Source organism: Chenopodium album, chromosome 20 (assembly GCF_948465745.1).
Source record: "Chenopodium album chromosome 20, dcCheAlbu1.1, whole genome shotgun sequence".
NCBI classification, from domain to species: domain Eukaryota; kingdom Viridiplantae; phylum Streptophyta; class Magnoliopsida; order Caryophyllales; family Amaranthaceae; genus Chenopodium; species Chenopodium album.
The window spans coordinates 35,668,820-35,685,296 of NC_137853.1; the positions used below are offsets into that span (position 1 = coordinate 35,668,820).

A 16,477-nucleotide genomic window follows, 5' to 3' on the forward strand; every position below is an offset into this window, starting at 1 on the left:
CGTTTATATTTTTTGTTTATTTTTAACATTATTCTAGTGAGATTTATATAAATAATACAAGTAGAAATTGATACGTCAACTTGAAATTATTAATGCCACATTGAAAAGAATAGATACAATAGATATCAATTCAAAAAAGAAACTTGTATATTTGACATCACTATGACATACTACCTTTTATTGTTTCGTTGTCTTTCTCCTTTTGTAAATGCAATCTTCGTTCCATTTTAATATATTTGTTTTGAAAAGGGATATAATATTGTCATAATCACTATGTGATTGAGAGTTTGAGACACATCTGGAATTTTTATACAATTGCTTTATAAATGCAAATTTCGTTCCATTTTTATAAAATTGAAAGTGGTTGTAGATAAAAAAGAACAATTAACATTGATGCATTGATATGCAACCTTTTTTTTTTGAACGAATTGATATGCAACCTGAACAATGAAAAAGTGATGAAGCTTTGGAGTGCTAAACTGCTAATCGTGTATTTGTTTATAAAAGATGATCACAAAAAATAATAATGACATTAAAGTGATTTAGTTTCAATTCAAAAGACTTGACTAATTTTAATCTTAGCTAGCACACTCTAGCTAACAGCCTAGCATGGTATTGAGTGAGAAGTAGGGACTAAGCTAACAAACACACTTCAGATAATGAAAATCTGTCTCCCTACCCCCTCCCCACAAAAAGGATCAACTTTTTTTAATTAAACAATTTCCTACGTTACAGTTACGTCATATAACTATACAACACTCTCACAACCTCGACAAAAGTAAAAAAAATCGAAAACCTTTATAAATAAAAAATAACATTATATATTATTGACTAGTCAATTACTAGAGTACCACTCAATATGTACTCAGTATGATATACAACAATTGCATAAGATATTTTGTGTAAAACTAACGCGTAATATAATAAATCTCTCCTCTCCATAGAAGGAAGAAAGCTAGCCCCCAAGTTTGGGAATTGGGAACACAGCGAGAAGGGTTGCCATGCCAGTTTGGCGTATCTTTGATACTCTCTCTCCACGATCAGTCTAACCCTAATAACCCTATTTAAATACCCCAAACTCCCACCCACTTATTTCTCCCATGCAATTGTCTTCTTCACACTCACTTCAATTCTCCCCACTACTTAGTTTTTTTTTTCCCTACTTATATATATAATACCTTACCTTACTATAATCTTCTTTAAACTCTTCTCTTCATATTTTTCCACCATCACTTATCTCTTCATCCCTCCCATACCTTGTCTCCTAGGAATTGTCCCTCGACTCGTGTTTTCCTCGCTTTATATAATAGAGATATATATACATATATATATATACACACACTTCGTATTCGCCTTGTTCTATTTAGTAACACACCACATTATATTTCTGACATATCAGTATAGTTCAAGCTTGGAATCCAAGTGATCATCATATCATAGTGAATATATTCTATAAATAGAAATTTATATTTATATTTATAATAACATTATGTCTAGCAGAAGGTCACGGTCTAGGCAAACTGGAGGTTCCAGAATAACTGATGATCAAATTCAAGATCTTGTCTCTAAGTTGCAGCAACTTCTCCCTGAGCTCCATAACACTCGACGCCCCGATAAGGTATGTAAATCTGATACTGCATGTATCATTACATTACATTTTTTCGAGTATGTCAACTAACTTAGTTGATTAAAGTATATAAGCCTTGAAAAGAGATTGAATTCTATTTACATTATTCGTCATTCGGTTCTTTCTCCCTAGGCCTCACAAATAAAATATGATAAAAAAATGATTTCATCTTCATTGTAGATCTACCCATGAGGCCTTGAGAAATTATTGATGTAATTATTTTTTATATATATATTTTATGATCACTTATATATTTAATTAAAGTGAATTTACCTTTATAATAAATAAATAATACTGATACAATATTACTCCGTACTTGTTACAAAAATTACGACCACCATTTTATATTTGGACTGATTATTCTCTTTCTGCCTTTTATTTTTAAATTAAAGTCTTGATTACGAGAAATTCCAAATTTTGAAAATTCACAAAGCATCTAGTAAATTGACTTTTTGACTTTTTTTTTCCTACTAGTCCGGAATAATTCATGTAAGAAAATGACTTGATACCTTGAGTTGATAGTTGGTGTCGGCATTATCAACGATTTACACTCTATGAATGTGAACAAGTTCAATTTTTGCTTAGTCGTCATGACAAATTTTAAAAAGGTTTTAAAGTCATATTCGTTATCCCGTCTGCATGTATTCATAAAAGTAAAATAAAAGTTTTTCCGCTTATATACAGAGAGATTTACAAATGGTAGTGATCGATAAATATAGTATTTTATTCTAAACCTCGGGTTTCATTTCCAAGATTGAATTCTCATTTAAGGTAATCGACACCCATCAAAAAGATATTCCGAGTAATAATAATTAATTTGTTGGTTAATAATTTTGCAGGTATCGGCATCAAGAGTATTGCAAGAGACTTGCAATTACATCAAAACATTGCATAGAGAAGTAGATGGATTGAGTGAGAGATTGTCTCAACTATTAGAAACAACAGATACTACTCAAGCAGCACTAATTAGAAGTTTATTAATGCAATAGTTGATTAATTAAGGTTGTTACTACTTAGTGATTTGTGTGTATTTCTCTCTACTTTTTTGTTTTTTTTTTTTGTTTAATTTTTGGGTAGTCAAGTCATGCACTTTAATTTAATTTCAAATAATTATAATAAATTTTGTTTTTATTGAGTTTAATTTTTGCCCCCCTAGGGTTGTGTCACTAGCTAGATGCTGGATTAAGCTGTAGTAGGGCAGTTGATTAGATTTTCTTTCTTTTTTATTTCAAGCTCCTTTAAGCAAAAAATCATACGAGTACTATAATAAAATGGACCTCCTTCATTGTGTGTAATACAAAATATAATTGTTGTTTTCGATCATTCTTATAATGTTATTGTACTCTATGAATTTGATCTAGCAAGCTAATTGATGGGCTGCATACCCTAAATTAGTTGCTAATTTAATTAAGTCTATCAAAATTTATTTTAGATTATCCGTAAAAAAAAACAATTAATAAATATATAAATAAATTTGGTTACCAATGTTAATTAACTATAGATGTGAGCAATAAGTTTTGGGAGGTTCTAGTTAGCCACTATTCTTGTTTGGAATTCATCAACATGTCTCTTTGTCGCCGAGTAAAACTAGATTTGTTGATTAAAACTACGAGTAATTTGTTGTGATCAAAACATACATTTATTCTTGAAACTTGTATATGATCTAAAATGATTTTTACAATATTGCATGTAAAATGATGATAGTTAAAGATCAAAAATGAAATTTTACCGATTTATCAAATTTGATTAGATTGATTCACCTTTTTCATCATTTGTAATTACTAACTTTAAAATCCAAAATATTACGAGTAACATTAAAACTGATCAAACCTGACTCTTAAGTTACAGAAAACAAGGGCTCAATTTCACAACTCTTATAAATCTTTTTTTTTTTTTCATTTTATTTGAAGGAACAAATAAATCATTTTTAAATGAATATGCATGGTATGACTTCGATTGATTAATTAATTAATCATTTTTTCAATTATTTCTTGTATATATATATTTAGTACAATTACATGCTAGCTAAATCAAGTTCAAGGTGTTATACTAATAAGCAATAAAACAGAAATAACTTATCTCTTGATGCGTGAACCAAACTGACAATAGCCGCGTCGTGGAGAACCACTGACCTAAAAGACGATTCCGCGCTACCTCCCGGTGCAGTAGACAATTGCGGTCGCCCTCCAGGATAAGCACGGCGCCGGAGTTTATGTGCACTCACAAACCCGACTGGAACTCAGAATACTTGCCCAGAAAACAGAACAGAAAGAACATGTATTTAGATAAGTTTAGAGAAAAGAGAAGACTGATTGTGTTGTGTATTTTGGCTAAGAAAACCACCGAATATTTATAGGGTGAAGAGGAAAAACGGAAAGCATGAAAGGTGGGAAGAATCTGGCCAAGAAAACGACCAGATTAATCTGGTCAGTCAACAACTGAGGCAAGAAACAAGGAATTAATCAGTCAGCTACAATCAAGGAATTAATGGCTGATTAATTCTCACAACAGTCAGAAAAGAATAAACCCAACAGACAAAAAAGGAATATTCTGTTTGACAAAGAAAAGGGAAATAAAATTTCTCCAAAAAGATAACAAGGACCCACGCCCGCGCATCGCATTCCCCAAGACCCCAAGTCCCGAGGCCCGAGCCCGACCCGACCCGGCTCGGCTCGGCGCGCGCGCGCGCGTGTGTGTGTGTGGAGTAACACACACCTCCAACTCACTCAACTAAGTAGTGCTAAAGCAATACATTATAAAAACAAGGAAAAACCTTCCTCCCCAATCAATGTGGGACTTTTCCCCTTCCATTTATTTCTCTCTCTCTTTCTCTCTTATTTTTCCCAACACTCTTGTTTTATATCAAGAACTTCCAACAATCCCCCACAGGTTCGAAGATATGAAAAAGAAAGAAAGGAAAAATGAATTCTGGGCAAAACAAAACAATTGCATAAGTGTCAATGTCTCGCGACTTGAATTAACACATAGTGGACATCAAGCTATGATCCCTCACCTAACAAGTGACCTTCGTCTTGAACTCAATAGGGAGTTAGGGACCCGTCACTTTGAGCCACACAATTGAACATGTATAATATTCTGAAATTCCGCGAATAAAGATGACGCATTATACTGGCCATACGTCCAGCCTGGATGCTCATAGGTGCTCTAGAGTATAAGCCCACGAAATACTCATAGGAAGCGGCCACACTTCCACACCTAAGTAGGTGAACTCCATCAAGTGTGAGCTACAACACACCTCCAAAAATATGGATATGGGTTCATTAAGAGCCGTATGCTCAACCTCCTTCTCATATGTAGCTAAGCACAAAACAAACATCTAGAGATGGACAAATAAAATGAAAATGTGCTTCCGAATTATTACATAACGTTCCCCTTTGAACTCATAGTGAGTAGGAGTTCATTATTTCACAATTCATACAACGGGCTTTAGCCCCATCTCTTCCGATGTTTCCAAAACTAGTTTTTTACATAGGCCTTTAGTTAACGGATCCGCAATGTTCTTTTCGGACTTAACATAGTCCAGTGATATCACCCCTTCAGACAACAAATTTCTGACGGCTTTATGCCTCAGACGGATGTGTCTTTTCTTCCCATTATAGGCATGGTTGTGTGCAACAGCAATAGCAGCTTGCGAATCACAATGAAGTGCAACTGAAGGAGCTGGCTTCCCCCACAGTGGAATATCTGCAAGCATGTTCCTCAACCATTCTGCCTCATGACCTGCTAATTCAAGAGCAATAAACTCAGATTCCATAGTAGACATAGCAGTACAAGATTGCTTACAAGATTTCCAGGATACGGCTCCACCCCCAAGGGTGAAGACATAGCCACTAGTGGAGTTAACTTCATCATTATCGGATACCCAGTTGGCATCACAAAAACCCTCCAAAACTCCAGGAAATTTGGAGTAGTGCAAACCCCAATCCATAGTACCCTTAAGGTACCTAAGCAACCTCCTTAGAGCAATCCAATGATCACTGCTTGGATTATGAGTGTACCTGCTCAACCTACTAACAGAATAAGCAATGTCAGGTCTAGTGTAGTTCATAAGAAACATAACACTACCAATAATTCTAGCATATTCAGACTGATTAACTGGATTACCATTATTTTTCCTTAAGTGGAAACTTGGGTCATAGGGAGTCTTAACTGGATCGACATTAAATGAGTCAAACTTTTTAAGAAGTTTTTCAACATAGTGTGACTGATTAAGACAGATGCCATTTGGAGTCCTCTTGATTTTTACTCCCAAAATCACATCTGCCTCACCCATGTCTTTCATTTCAAAATTCGAACTCAAAAACTGTTTTGTCTCATTTACACGATCCAAGTTAGTCCCAAAAATCAACATATCATCCACATAAAGACAAATAATTACACACCCATGACTATCATGCTTAAAATAAACACAAGAGTCACCTTCATTAACATGAAAACCATTACCAGTCATAGTCTTATCGAATTTGTCATGCCATTGCTTTGGAGCTTGTTTAAGCCCATACAATGACTTGACTAACTTACAAACCTTCTCCTCTTGTCCTGGAACAACGAACCCTTCAGGTTGGACCATGTAAATCTCCTCATCCAAGTCACCATTCAAAAATGCAGTTTTGACATCCATTTGATGAACAACAAGACCAAAAATGCAAGCAAGAGCAATTAAAGTCCTAATGGTTGCAATTTTAGTAACAGGGGAGTAAGTATCAAAATAATCAATGCCAAACTTTTGAGTAAAACCCCTTACCACTATCCTTGCCTTATACTTGTCTATGGATCCATCGGCCTTTAATTTTTTCCGAAAGATCCATTTACAAGTAATGGGCTTACAACCTCTAGGAAGTTCAACCAATTCCCAAGTGTTATTATTGAGAATTGATTGTAATTCACTATCAATTGCTTCTTTCCAAAATACAGCATCAACTGACCTCATTGCCTCATCATAGGTTCTTGGATCATCTTCCAAAACAAAAATATGCACAAAATCATCATCAATTAAGGAAGATTCAGATAAATAAGAAGTAATAAAATCAGGACCAAAACTATTTTCCTTTCTTGCCCTTTTGCTTCTCCTTGGCTCCAAAACAGAATCATCGTTAGTAATAGGAGCATTAGCAATAGGTAAACTAACAGAACTACTAGCATGCAATTCACTATCATTAGAAGGAGACATTTTCAAAGGAAAAATGTTCTCAAAGAACTCAGCATCTCTTGCTTCAATGATATGACCACCTGCATAAGAATTGTTAGCACCTTTAACAAAGAAACGATAAGCTGCACTTTGATAAGCATAGCCAATAAAAATAGCATCAACAGTTTTGGGACCAATCTTATCCCTCTTGAAGCTAGGTATGCCTACTTTTGCTAGGCACCCCCACACTTTCAAGTATTTCAGGTTTGGCGCTCGACCTTTCCATATTTCGTATGGAGTCTTGTCAAGCTTCTTGTGAGGAACCCTGTTCAAAACATGACAAGCAGAAAGAATAGCCTCCCCCCACATGTTATTAGGAAGCCCAGAACTAATAAGCATAGAATTCATCATATTCTTTAAAGTTCTATTTTTCCTTTCAGCTATACCGTTTTGTTCGGGTGAATAGGGAGCCGTCGTCTCATGAACAATGCCAAGTTGCTCACAAAATGCCTTAAGAGTGTCAGGGCTGTACTCCCCACCCCTGTCACTCCTAACCCTCTTGATCTTTTTGTCCAACTGGTTTTCTACCTCAGCTTTATATTTGAGGAACATTTCCTCAGCTTCGTCCTTAGACCTGAGAAGATAAACCATACAAAAACGTGAACAATCATCAACAAAAGTAATATAATACTTTTTACCCCCTCTACTTTCGTGATTATTAAAATCACCTAAGTCACTATGAACAAGTTCTAGTACTTCAGTCTGTCTATCTACTGATTTAAATGGCTTCTTAGTAAATTTGGCTTCAACACAAACTTGACATTTCGAAAAATCAGTTTTAGAAAAACTTGGAATCAAATTTAAGTGTTTAAGCCTTTTAACAGAATCAAAATTAACGTGACCTAATCTAGCATGCCATAAATCAATAGACTCAGCAATATAAGCAGAAGAAGTACTAGCATTCTTATTCATAGTGTCAATTTTAACATCAAGAGTAAAAAGCCCCCCATTACAAAAGCCCTTCCCCACAAATTCCCCATTGCGAGTAAGAACTAATCTATCAGAATCAAAGGAGAGCTTCAGTCCAGCTTTCATGAGCAAACTGCCAGAAATTAAATTCCTGCGCATTTCTGGAACATGCAAAACATTAGTGAGAGTAAGCAATTTTCCAGAAGTGAGAGCGAGAACGATCTTCCCTTTGCCTTGGATAGAAGCAGAAGCTGAGTTGCCCATGAAGACATTTTCACCTTCAACCTTGTCATAGGTAGTGAACATGTCCTTGTTGGCGCAGATGTGCCTGGTAGCTCCAGTGTCAACAATCCACTCAGCAGCATTACCTGTAAAGTTAGCTTCTAAAACAACAGCAACAATAACGTCAGAATCCTCAATAAGATTTGCTTGACTTTGCCCATTCTTCTTCTTGACCCTGCAATCTCTAGCCCTGTGACCAGTCAAACCACACTCATAACAGATTCCCTTAAACTTGTACTTCTGAATTTTCCCATTAGGCTTAAGGTTACTGTTTTTGGCTTTGGACTGGTTGTTTGATTTGGGTTCAACAAGGTTGGCTTTGGCAGAAGAAGAGGAAGGGAAAACAGAAGGGGTTTTGTCTTTGATACGGTTTTCCTCCTCAATTTTGAGGTGGGCAGCAAGTTCCTCTAAGGTTAGGTCTTTCTTTTTGTGCATGAGTTGGTTACGAAAATCCTTCCAAGAGGGAGGGAGTTTCTCAATAAGAACAATAGCAAGGGTAGTATCACAAATAGACAGACCTTCAGCAGCCATATTAATACAAATACTCTCATAAGCATGAATCTGATCAATAATAGGCTTATCATCAACAACTTGAAAACTTAACCACTTACTAACACAATAACGTTTAGTACCAGCATCATCAGTTCCATATTTTTTCTCTAAAGCATCCCAAATATCCTTAGCATGATAGAAACCCATATAAATATCCAACAGACTATTCGACATATAATGCAACAACATGCCCTTACAAGTTCTATCATCCTTAGAAAACTTAATCTCAGATTCAGACAAATCATCTTTATCAACAGGTTCAACAATATCATCAAGAACATATGCAACATCAATCTGCTCCAAATAAAAATGCATCCTAACAGCCCAACGTTTATAATTCTTTCCATCAAGAGGTTCTAGTTTAGACATATCAGGAACAAGGAATTTGGAAGCCATAATCGTCTTTTAGATTGTTATACTAATAAGCAATAAAACAGAAATAACTTATCTCTTGATGCGTGAACCAAACTGACAATAGCCGCGTCGTGGAGAACCACTGACCTAAAAGACGATTCCGCGCTACCTCCCGGTGCAGTAGACAATTGCGGTCGCCCTCCAGGATAAGCACGGCGCCGGAGTTTATGTGCACTCACAAACCCGACTGGAACTCAGAATACTTGCCCAGAAAACAGAACAGAAAGAACATGTATTTAGATAAGTTTAGAGAAAAGAGAAGACTGATTGTGTTGTGTATTTTGGCTAAGAAAACCACCGAATATTTATAGGGTGAAGAGGAAAAACGGAAAGCATGAAAGGTGGGAAGAATCTGGCCAAGAAAACGACCAGATTAATCTGGTCAGTCAACAACTGAGGCAAGAAACAAGGAATTAATCAGTCAGCTACAATCAAGGAATTAATGGCTGATTAATTCTCACAACAGTCAGAAAAGAATAAACCCAACAGACAAAAAAGGAATATTCTGTTTGACAAAGAAAAGGGAAATAAAATTTCTCCAAAAAGATAACAAGGACCCACGCCCGCGCATCGCATTCCCCAAGACCCCAAGTCCCGAGGCCCGAGCCCGACCCGACCCGGCTCGGCTCGGCGCGCGCGCGCGCGTGTGTGTGTGTGGAGTAACACACACCTCCAACTCACTCAACTAAGTAGTGCTAAAGCAATACATTATAAAAACAAGGAAAAACCTTCCTCCCCAATCAATGTGGGACTTTTCCCCTTCCATTTATTTCTCTCTCTCTTTCTCTCTTATTTTTCCCAACACTCTTGTTTTATATCAAGAACTTCCAACACAAGGGCTCACAAGTCGCAACCGTGATTTTGTGCACCTTGGAACGAATAAATTAGCTTATTATCGCAACAATCATAGGGGTACGGTTCTTCCATAAATTTTTGTTCCTTGGTACGTATGCATAGCACATCTAAATATCTAATAAGAGCTATAAGCCATATGCACAGACTTCCAATATTATTAGTTATTATTTTTTTTTTGTAAAAAAAAACCATCTAAGTCTCCACTATTACTTCTCAAGCTTATTAACCAAATAATAATTAGCTCATCAACAAAAACACTTATAATATAAGGGGGGATTAAAAAAAAAACCAGTTTTAGATATCAGTTAACTTTTGAACGAGACGCGTTACTACCACTCATCGAATGATGATTTAAAGTTTGAAAGTCGCTATAGGGAAGGACATGCAACACAAATGACCAATTCAAATCACAAGTAAACACCTAACTTTAGAAGGCGATACTAGTCTTTTAAGGGTATGGTCCACGAGCATTCTCCACTATAATACAAGAGACGGTCTTATATATATTGCTCTTACATAAGGCAGACTTGGTTGGTAATGCCGTTATAGAGGCAGTTCAACATTTTTTCAACACAGGTTTCTTGTTGAAGGAACTTGTTAGATTATGTAAATAATCTAGTTTGTAATTAGTTTGTAAATTACTAGTTTAGCCTTAACCCTAACCTAGCTTACGATTGTATTATATATTGACTCTTAATCAATGAGAAAGGTACGGCAAATATTCACATATTCTCTCATGGTATCACGAGCTTAGGTTTTTCGATCCGAAACCCTAACTCTCTTCCGCTCTTCTTCTCCGATCGTCTTATTTCTTTCCTCTTTCAGTTTTCTTTTTCCTCCAATGGCTGATCAGAAAGTTCATCCTGCAACCCTCGTTCCTAATATCAAGGCCTGCATTCCTATTGTCCTTGATTATGATGGCAAACACTTCAATGTTTGGTCGACTTTGTTTCAACTTCATTGCCGCACACACCTAGTCATTGACCATATCATTCCTGTTGTTGATGAGAACGGCAAGGCTCCTGAAATTTCTGATAAAGCGCAATGGCAGCGCCTTGATGGAATAGTTCGTCAATGGATCTACAATACTATTTCCACTGACCTTCTTAATTCCATTATCGAACCCGACGACAAGGCTATCGATACTTGGAATCGATTGAAGAAATTTTTCCTCAATAACAAGTCTGCCCGGGCTCTCCACCTTGATGCGCAATTTACCAACACCAAACTCGATCAATTCGACGGTGTGAAATCCTATTGTACCCATCTCAAAGCTCTTGCTGACAATTTGAGAAATGTCGGGGACCATGTTTCTGATAATAGGATGGCGCTTCAACTCTTGAAAGGGTTAACGGAGGATTACAAACCCTTTCGAACCTCTGTTCGACACCTTGATCCACTTCCGTCCTTTGACACTCTTCGGTCAATGCTTGAACTTGAGGAACAAGGCAACGCAGATTCTATTCCTGATTCGACTGAAGAGGCTCATATTACCTCCTCTACTCAATCGGTGGATCAGCCCGCAAGCAATCGCGGTGGGCAGCAATCGCGTGGCCGTAAGAACAGCAAAGGGAAGTCAGGGAAACACCGTGGTGGTGGCCACGGTGGTCAGAACAGTCAGCAGCAAGGTCAGCAGCGCTCCGGCCAGCAGCAGCAGGGCCAACAGCGTGCAAATCAGCAGCCACAGTCAGCCCCGGGTTATGCTCAGCAGCCCTGGATGTTTCCTCCTTGGGCATATTACCAAGGTCCGTGGACTGCTCCTCCTCCTTGTCCTTACCCCTCGCAAGGTCCAGCACAAAATCAGTGGGGTTTTCGGCCTCCAGGTTATTCATCTTCATCTGGCATTCTAGGTTCTCGGCCTCAACAAGCGTACTTCACTAATGCTCCGTCCTCTACTACGGGTTATGAGCCGACGAATGTTGAGCAAGCAATGCACACTCTCACCTTGAATGATCCAAATTACTATATGGATACCGGTGCCACTTCTCACATGACTCACTCTAGAGGTAATTTAGCATCTTATTTTCCTTTGCATAAAAATAAAGACAATGCAATTGTTGTTGGTAATGGTAGCAAAATTCCGATACATGGTTATGGTCACTCTTCCTTGAACCAAAACTCTCTACATCTCAAAAATGTTCTCCATGCCCCAAATCTTATCAAAAATCTTATCTCTGTTAGAAAGTTTACAACTGATAACAATGTCTCTATTGAGTTTGATCCTTTTGGGTTTTCTGTGAAGGATTTGCAGACGGGGAGCACAATAGTGAGATGTAATAGCCATGGTGACCTCTATCCATTCTCCACAAATTTTCAAGCCGCTTCTTCCACTCCTTCGGCATTTACTGCTTTATCTTCTAGTGTGTGGCATTCCCGTCTAGGACATCCGGGAAATGCAATTTTAAGTTCTTTGCGTAGTAGCAATCTCATAAATTGTAATAAGGCTATTAAACATGTTTGTCATTCTTGTCCTTTGGGAAAATTAATAAAATTGCCTTTTTATAATTCTTTGACTCATACTACTATGCCGTTTGATATTGTTCATAGTGACTTATGGACATCACCCGTTCTAAGTTCTCTTGGTCATAAGTATTATGTTCTATTTCTTGATGATTACACGAATTTTTTATGGACTTTCCCTATCTCGTCTAAGTCTCAAGTTTATACCCTGTTCAATCGTGTTAGAGCATATATCAAAACCCAATTTGAGAGAAATAAAAGCGTTCCAATGTGATAATGGTCGTGAGTTTGACAATGACTCTTTTACCAAGTTTTGTCACCAAAATGGAATGACTTTCCGTCTTTCGTGTCCATATACTTCTCCTCAAAATGGCAAGGCCGAAAGAAAAATCAAAACTATAAACAATATCATTCGTACTATCCTTTGTCATGCTTCTTTGCCACCATCTTTTTGGCATCATGCGTTGGAAATGGCTACTTACCTTCATAATATCTTGCCCACAAAGCTTCTTGGCTACAAATCTCCGACTCAAATTCTTTTTCAAAAGAATCCCGACTACTCTCATCTTCGCATTTTTGGATGTTTATGTTTTCCTCTTCTTCCGTCCTCTAAAATTCATAAACTTCAAGCTCGGTCCTCTCCTTGTGTTTTCTTAGGATTTCCTTCTAACCATCGAGGATATAAGTGTTATGATATGTCGAGTCGGAAAATTATAATAGCAAGACATGTGTGGTTCGATGAGTCAGTTTTTCCATTTTCCAACATACATTCACCCAAGGAGCATACATATGATTTCTTAGGTGATGATGATCAAATTAGTCCTCTCCTTCGTCACCACCTTGTTTCTCAAGGGCTGCCATTTGCTAGCCAACCACACCAACAGCCCACACCTACGGCACACCCAGCAGGCGCTGGCGTGGGCAGTGGTGTGCGTGCTGAAGCTTCTGCCCAGCACGATGGTTTCCCATTGCCTGCTGGCGTAGCTGGTGCTGGCAGGAACAGCAGGGAGCAGGCAGGCTGCGGTGAGCACTCCCAGCCCGCAACTAACCTGCGAACCCCTCTGTTTTCACAGCAGTTTCCCACTCCCTTCTCTTCTTCCTCGAGTCAGCAGCCTATCTCTTCTCCCTCAACTCAGCCGCCGCTCTTCTCTGGCAACAACCCCTCTGTTGGGCAGAATAGCTCCTCTGTGGACCGTGGGACTGTTCAATCAGCCACGGCCCACTCGGGAGCTACCCACACAAGAGGCCGTGGTGCCCCTCCTCCCTCTCATCTCTCTTCCCCTCCTCCCCAACCCTCACATCCCATGAATACTCGAAGTAAACATGGAATCGTGAAGCCAAATCCGAAATACCAAGACCAAACACATCATACCACTACCTCCATATCACCTATTCCAAAGAACCCGGTTCATGCTATTCGTGACCATAATTGGAAAATTGCTATGCAGGAAGAATATGATGCTCTCATTGAAAATGGAACTTGGAAATTGGTTCCGCGACCACCGAATGTGAACATAATTCGGTCTTTGTGGATTTTTCGGCATAAGACTAAGTCGGATGGGTCTTTTGAGAGACATAAGGCTCGTCTTGTTGGTGATGGAAAAACTCAACGGGAAGGAATTGATTGTGATGAGACTTTTAGTCCGGTTGTTAAACCGGCTACTATTCGGGTGGTTCTTAGCATTGCTTTGGCTAAGTCTTGGCACATTCATCAGTTGGACGTGAAAAATGCTTTCTTACATGGTCATTTGAATGAAACGGTGTACATGTATCAACCTTTAGGATTTAAAGATCCCGATAAACCTGATCATGTTTGTTTATTAGAGAAGTCACTATATGGTCTGAAACAGGCACCACGTGCATGGTACAAACGTTTTGCAGATTTTGTGGCTACTATTGGTTTTGCTAATAGCAAATCTGATACCTCTTTGTTCATCTATCGCCATGGTAATGATACTGCTTATCTACTTCTATATGTTGATGATATTGTGCTAACTACTTCATCGGACTCTCTCCGACGACATATCATTTCTCGACTCAGTTCTGAATTTGCTATGAAGGATTTGGGTCCTCTGAGTTATTTTTTGGGTATTGCTGTTACTAGAGGTAAAAATGGTTTATTTTTATCTCAAAAGAAGTATGCACAGGAAATTTTGGAAAAAGCAGGAATGGCGAATTGCAAGCCTTCGGCCACTCCTGTTGACACCAAAGGCAAATTGAGCACTCAGGAGGGTGCTTTGTATGACGATCCTACTTCTTATCGGCGCCTTTGTGGTGCTTTGCAGTACTTGACATTCACTCGGCCAGATATCTCTTATGCAGTTCAGCAGGTTTGCTTATTTATGCACTCACCCCGTGTTGAGCACATGGATGCGTTGAAACGCATTCTTCGTTATATTCGAGGTACGACAGATTTTGGTTTGCAGTTGCATAAATCTCCTGTTTCTTCTCTTGTGTCATACACCGATGCAGATTGGGGCGGGTGTCCGGATACTCGTCGTTCTACATCAGGGTATTGTGTATACCTTGGTGATAATCTGATTTCTTGGTCTTCGAAACGTCAACCCACTTTGTCTAAGTCTAGTTGTGAAGCAGAGTACAGAGGGGTTGCCAATGTGGTTTCGGAATCCTGCTGGATTCGCAATTTGTTGCTCGAGCTCTATCTTCCTATTTCGAAGGCGACATTAGTTTATTGTGACAATGTTAGTGCGATTTATCTCTCTAGTAATCCGGTTCAACATCAACGCACTAAACATATTGAGATGGACATTCACTTTGTTCGTGAGAAAGTTCAAAAGGGCGAAGTACGTGTCCTACATGTGCCTTCCCGATACCAGATTGCAGACATCTTCACCAAAGGTCTGCCTAAGGTTTTATTTGATGATTTTCGGGACAGTCTAAGCGTTCATGGTCCTCCCGCTTTGACTGCGGGGGAGTGTTAGATTATGTAAATAATCTAGTTTGTAATTAGTTTGTAAATTACTAGTTTAGCCTTAACCCTAACCTAGCTTACGATTGTATTATATATTGACTCTTAATCAATGAGAAAGGTACGGCAAATATTCACATATTCTCTCAGAACTCAATGCTTCTCTCTTAGTCATGTTGCCAAAAGTAGAGAATCCAGAGGTTGCTGCTCATTTACGTCCCATTAGCTTGTGCAACACAATCTATAAATGCATTATGAAATGCATGGTTAACAGAATGAAAAGGTCTCTACCCTCGATGATTACGGAGTTTCAACATGCCTTCGTCCCGGGTCGATACATGGAGGACAACATTTTGCTCAGCCAAGAACTGACCCATGTCATTTCTGGCACAAAGGTAAAAAGCTCCAATGGCTGCTCTGAAAATTGATATGTCTAAGGCCTATGATCGGGTAAATTGGATCTTCATTCTCAAAATTTTGAAGGCTTATGGATATCCAGATCAGTGGATCCAATGGGTGGAGCAATGCATTACTACTGTCTCGTACAAGACCCTGATAAACAGAAGGGTAACGGAGTCTTTTAAGCCAGAGTGTGGACTCCGTCAGGGGGATCCTCTCTCTCCTTACCTTTTCCTTTTCTGCATGGATATTCTGTCACGGATGCTTATGCTTGCAGAGGACATTGATTTGATTAAAGGAATCAAAGTCACGATACGTTCCCCCTCCATATCTCACTTGTTTTTTGCAGATGATGCGATGATCTTCTTTAAGGCTACGCCTTCTTCCTGTGGTCACTTAGCTGATCTGCTAAGGCGTTTTGAAAGGGTCTCGGGTCAACAACTCAATCTTCAGAAATCTTTTATTCGTTTCAGCCCTTCGACTACAGAAATGGAGCGTCAATGTTTTAAAGACATTCTGAGAATGGAACAGAAGGATAATTTGGGGACTCATTTGGGGGCACCTATCGATTTCACTAGGAGAAAGGTGGATAATTTTCGTTTTCTGGTAGATAAGGTTGCTACTAGGATCATGTAGTGGAGCTCTGTTAGACTTTCACAATCGGCCAAGCTTGTTCTGATTAATTCTGTCCTCATTAGTATTTCTTCCCATGTGATGAAATGCTTCAAATTACCTGTCTCCACGTCAAATGCAATTGATTCCATAATCGCAAGGTTCTTCTGGGCTTCTAATGGAGATAAGGGCATGCACTGGGTTAAGAAGGATATCCTTCATCTCCCTA

At 38.5% G+C, this 16,477-nt stretch overlaps 2 protein-coding genes across 2 annotated transcripts; both read left to right on the forward strand.

The window, feature by feature from the left end:
* Positions 1 to 1,489: 1,489 nt before the first annotated feature.
* On the forward strand, positions 1,490 to 2,616 carry LOC145597116 (transcription factor PRE4-like). The gene is made up of 2 exons (XM_081653283.1): positions 1,490 to 1,618; positions 2,467 to 2,616. The coding sequence occupies exons 1-2, from the start codon at positions 1,490 to 1,492 to the stop codon at positions 2,614 to 2,616; spliced, it is 279 nt and encodes a 92-aa protein (XP_081509409.1).
* A 7,871-nt stretch (positions 2,617 to 10,487) lies between these two features.
* Positions 10,488 to 12,286, forward strand: LOC145599390 (uncharacterized). The gene is made up of 2 exons (XM_081655782.1): positions 10,488 to 11,854; positions 12,091 to 12,286. The coding sequence occupies exons 1-2, from the start codon at positions 10,690 to 10,692 to the stop codon at positions 12,123 to 12,125; spliced, it is 1,200 nt and encodes a 399-aa protein (XP_081511908.1). The 5' UTR covers positions 10,488 to 10,689; the 3' UTR covers positions 12,126 to 12,286.
* Positions 12,287 to 16,477: the final 4,191 nt, after the last annotated feature.

Bases quoted from the DNA above. Each gene is read 5' to 3' on its own strand.
- LOC145597116 (XM_081653283.1), top strand. From the start codon at position 1,490: ATGTCTAGCAGAAGGTCACGGTCTAGGCAAACTGGAGGTTCCAGAATA. The intron at 1,619-2,466 runs GTATGTAAATCT...ATAATTTTGCAG, and splicing joins ACACTCGACGCCCCGATAAG to GTATCGGCATCAAGAGTATT.
- LOC145599390 (XM_081655782.1), top strand. From the start codon at position 10,690: ATGGCTGATCAGAAAGTTCATCCTGCAACCCTCGTTCCTAATATCAAG. The intron at 11,855-12,090 runs GTAATTTAGCAT...TTTTCTGTGAAG, and splicing joins TCACATGACTCACTCTAGAG to GATTTGCAGACGGGGAGCAC.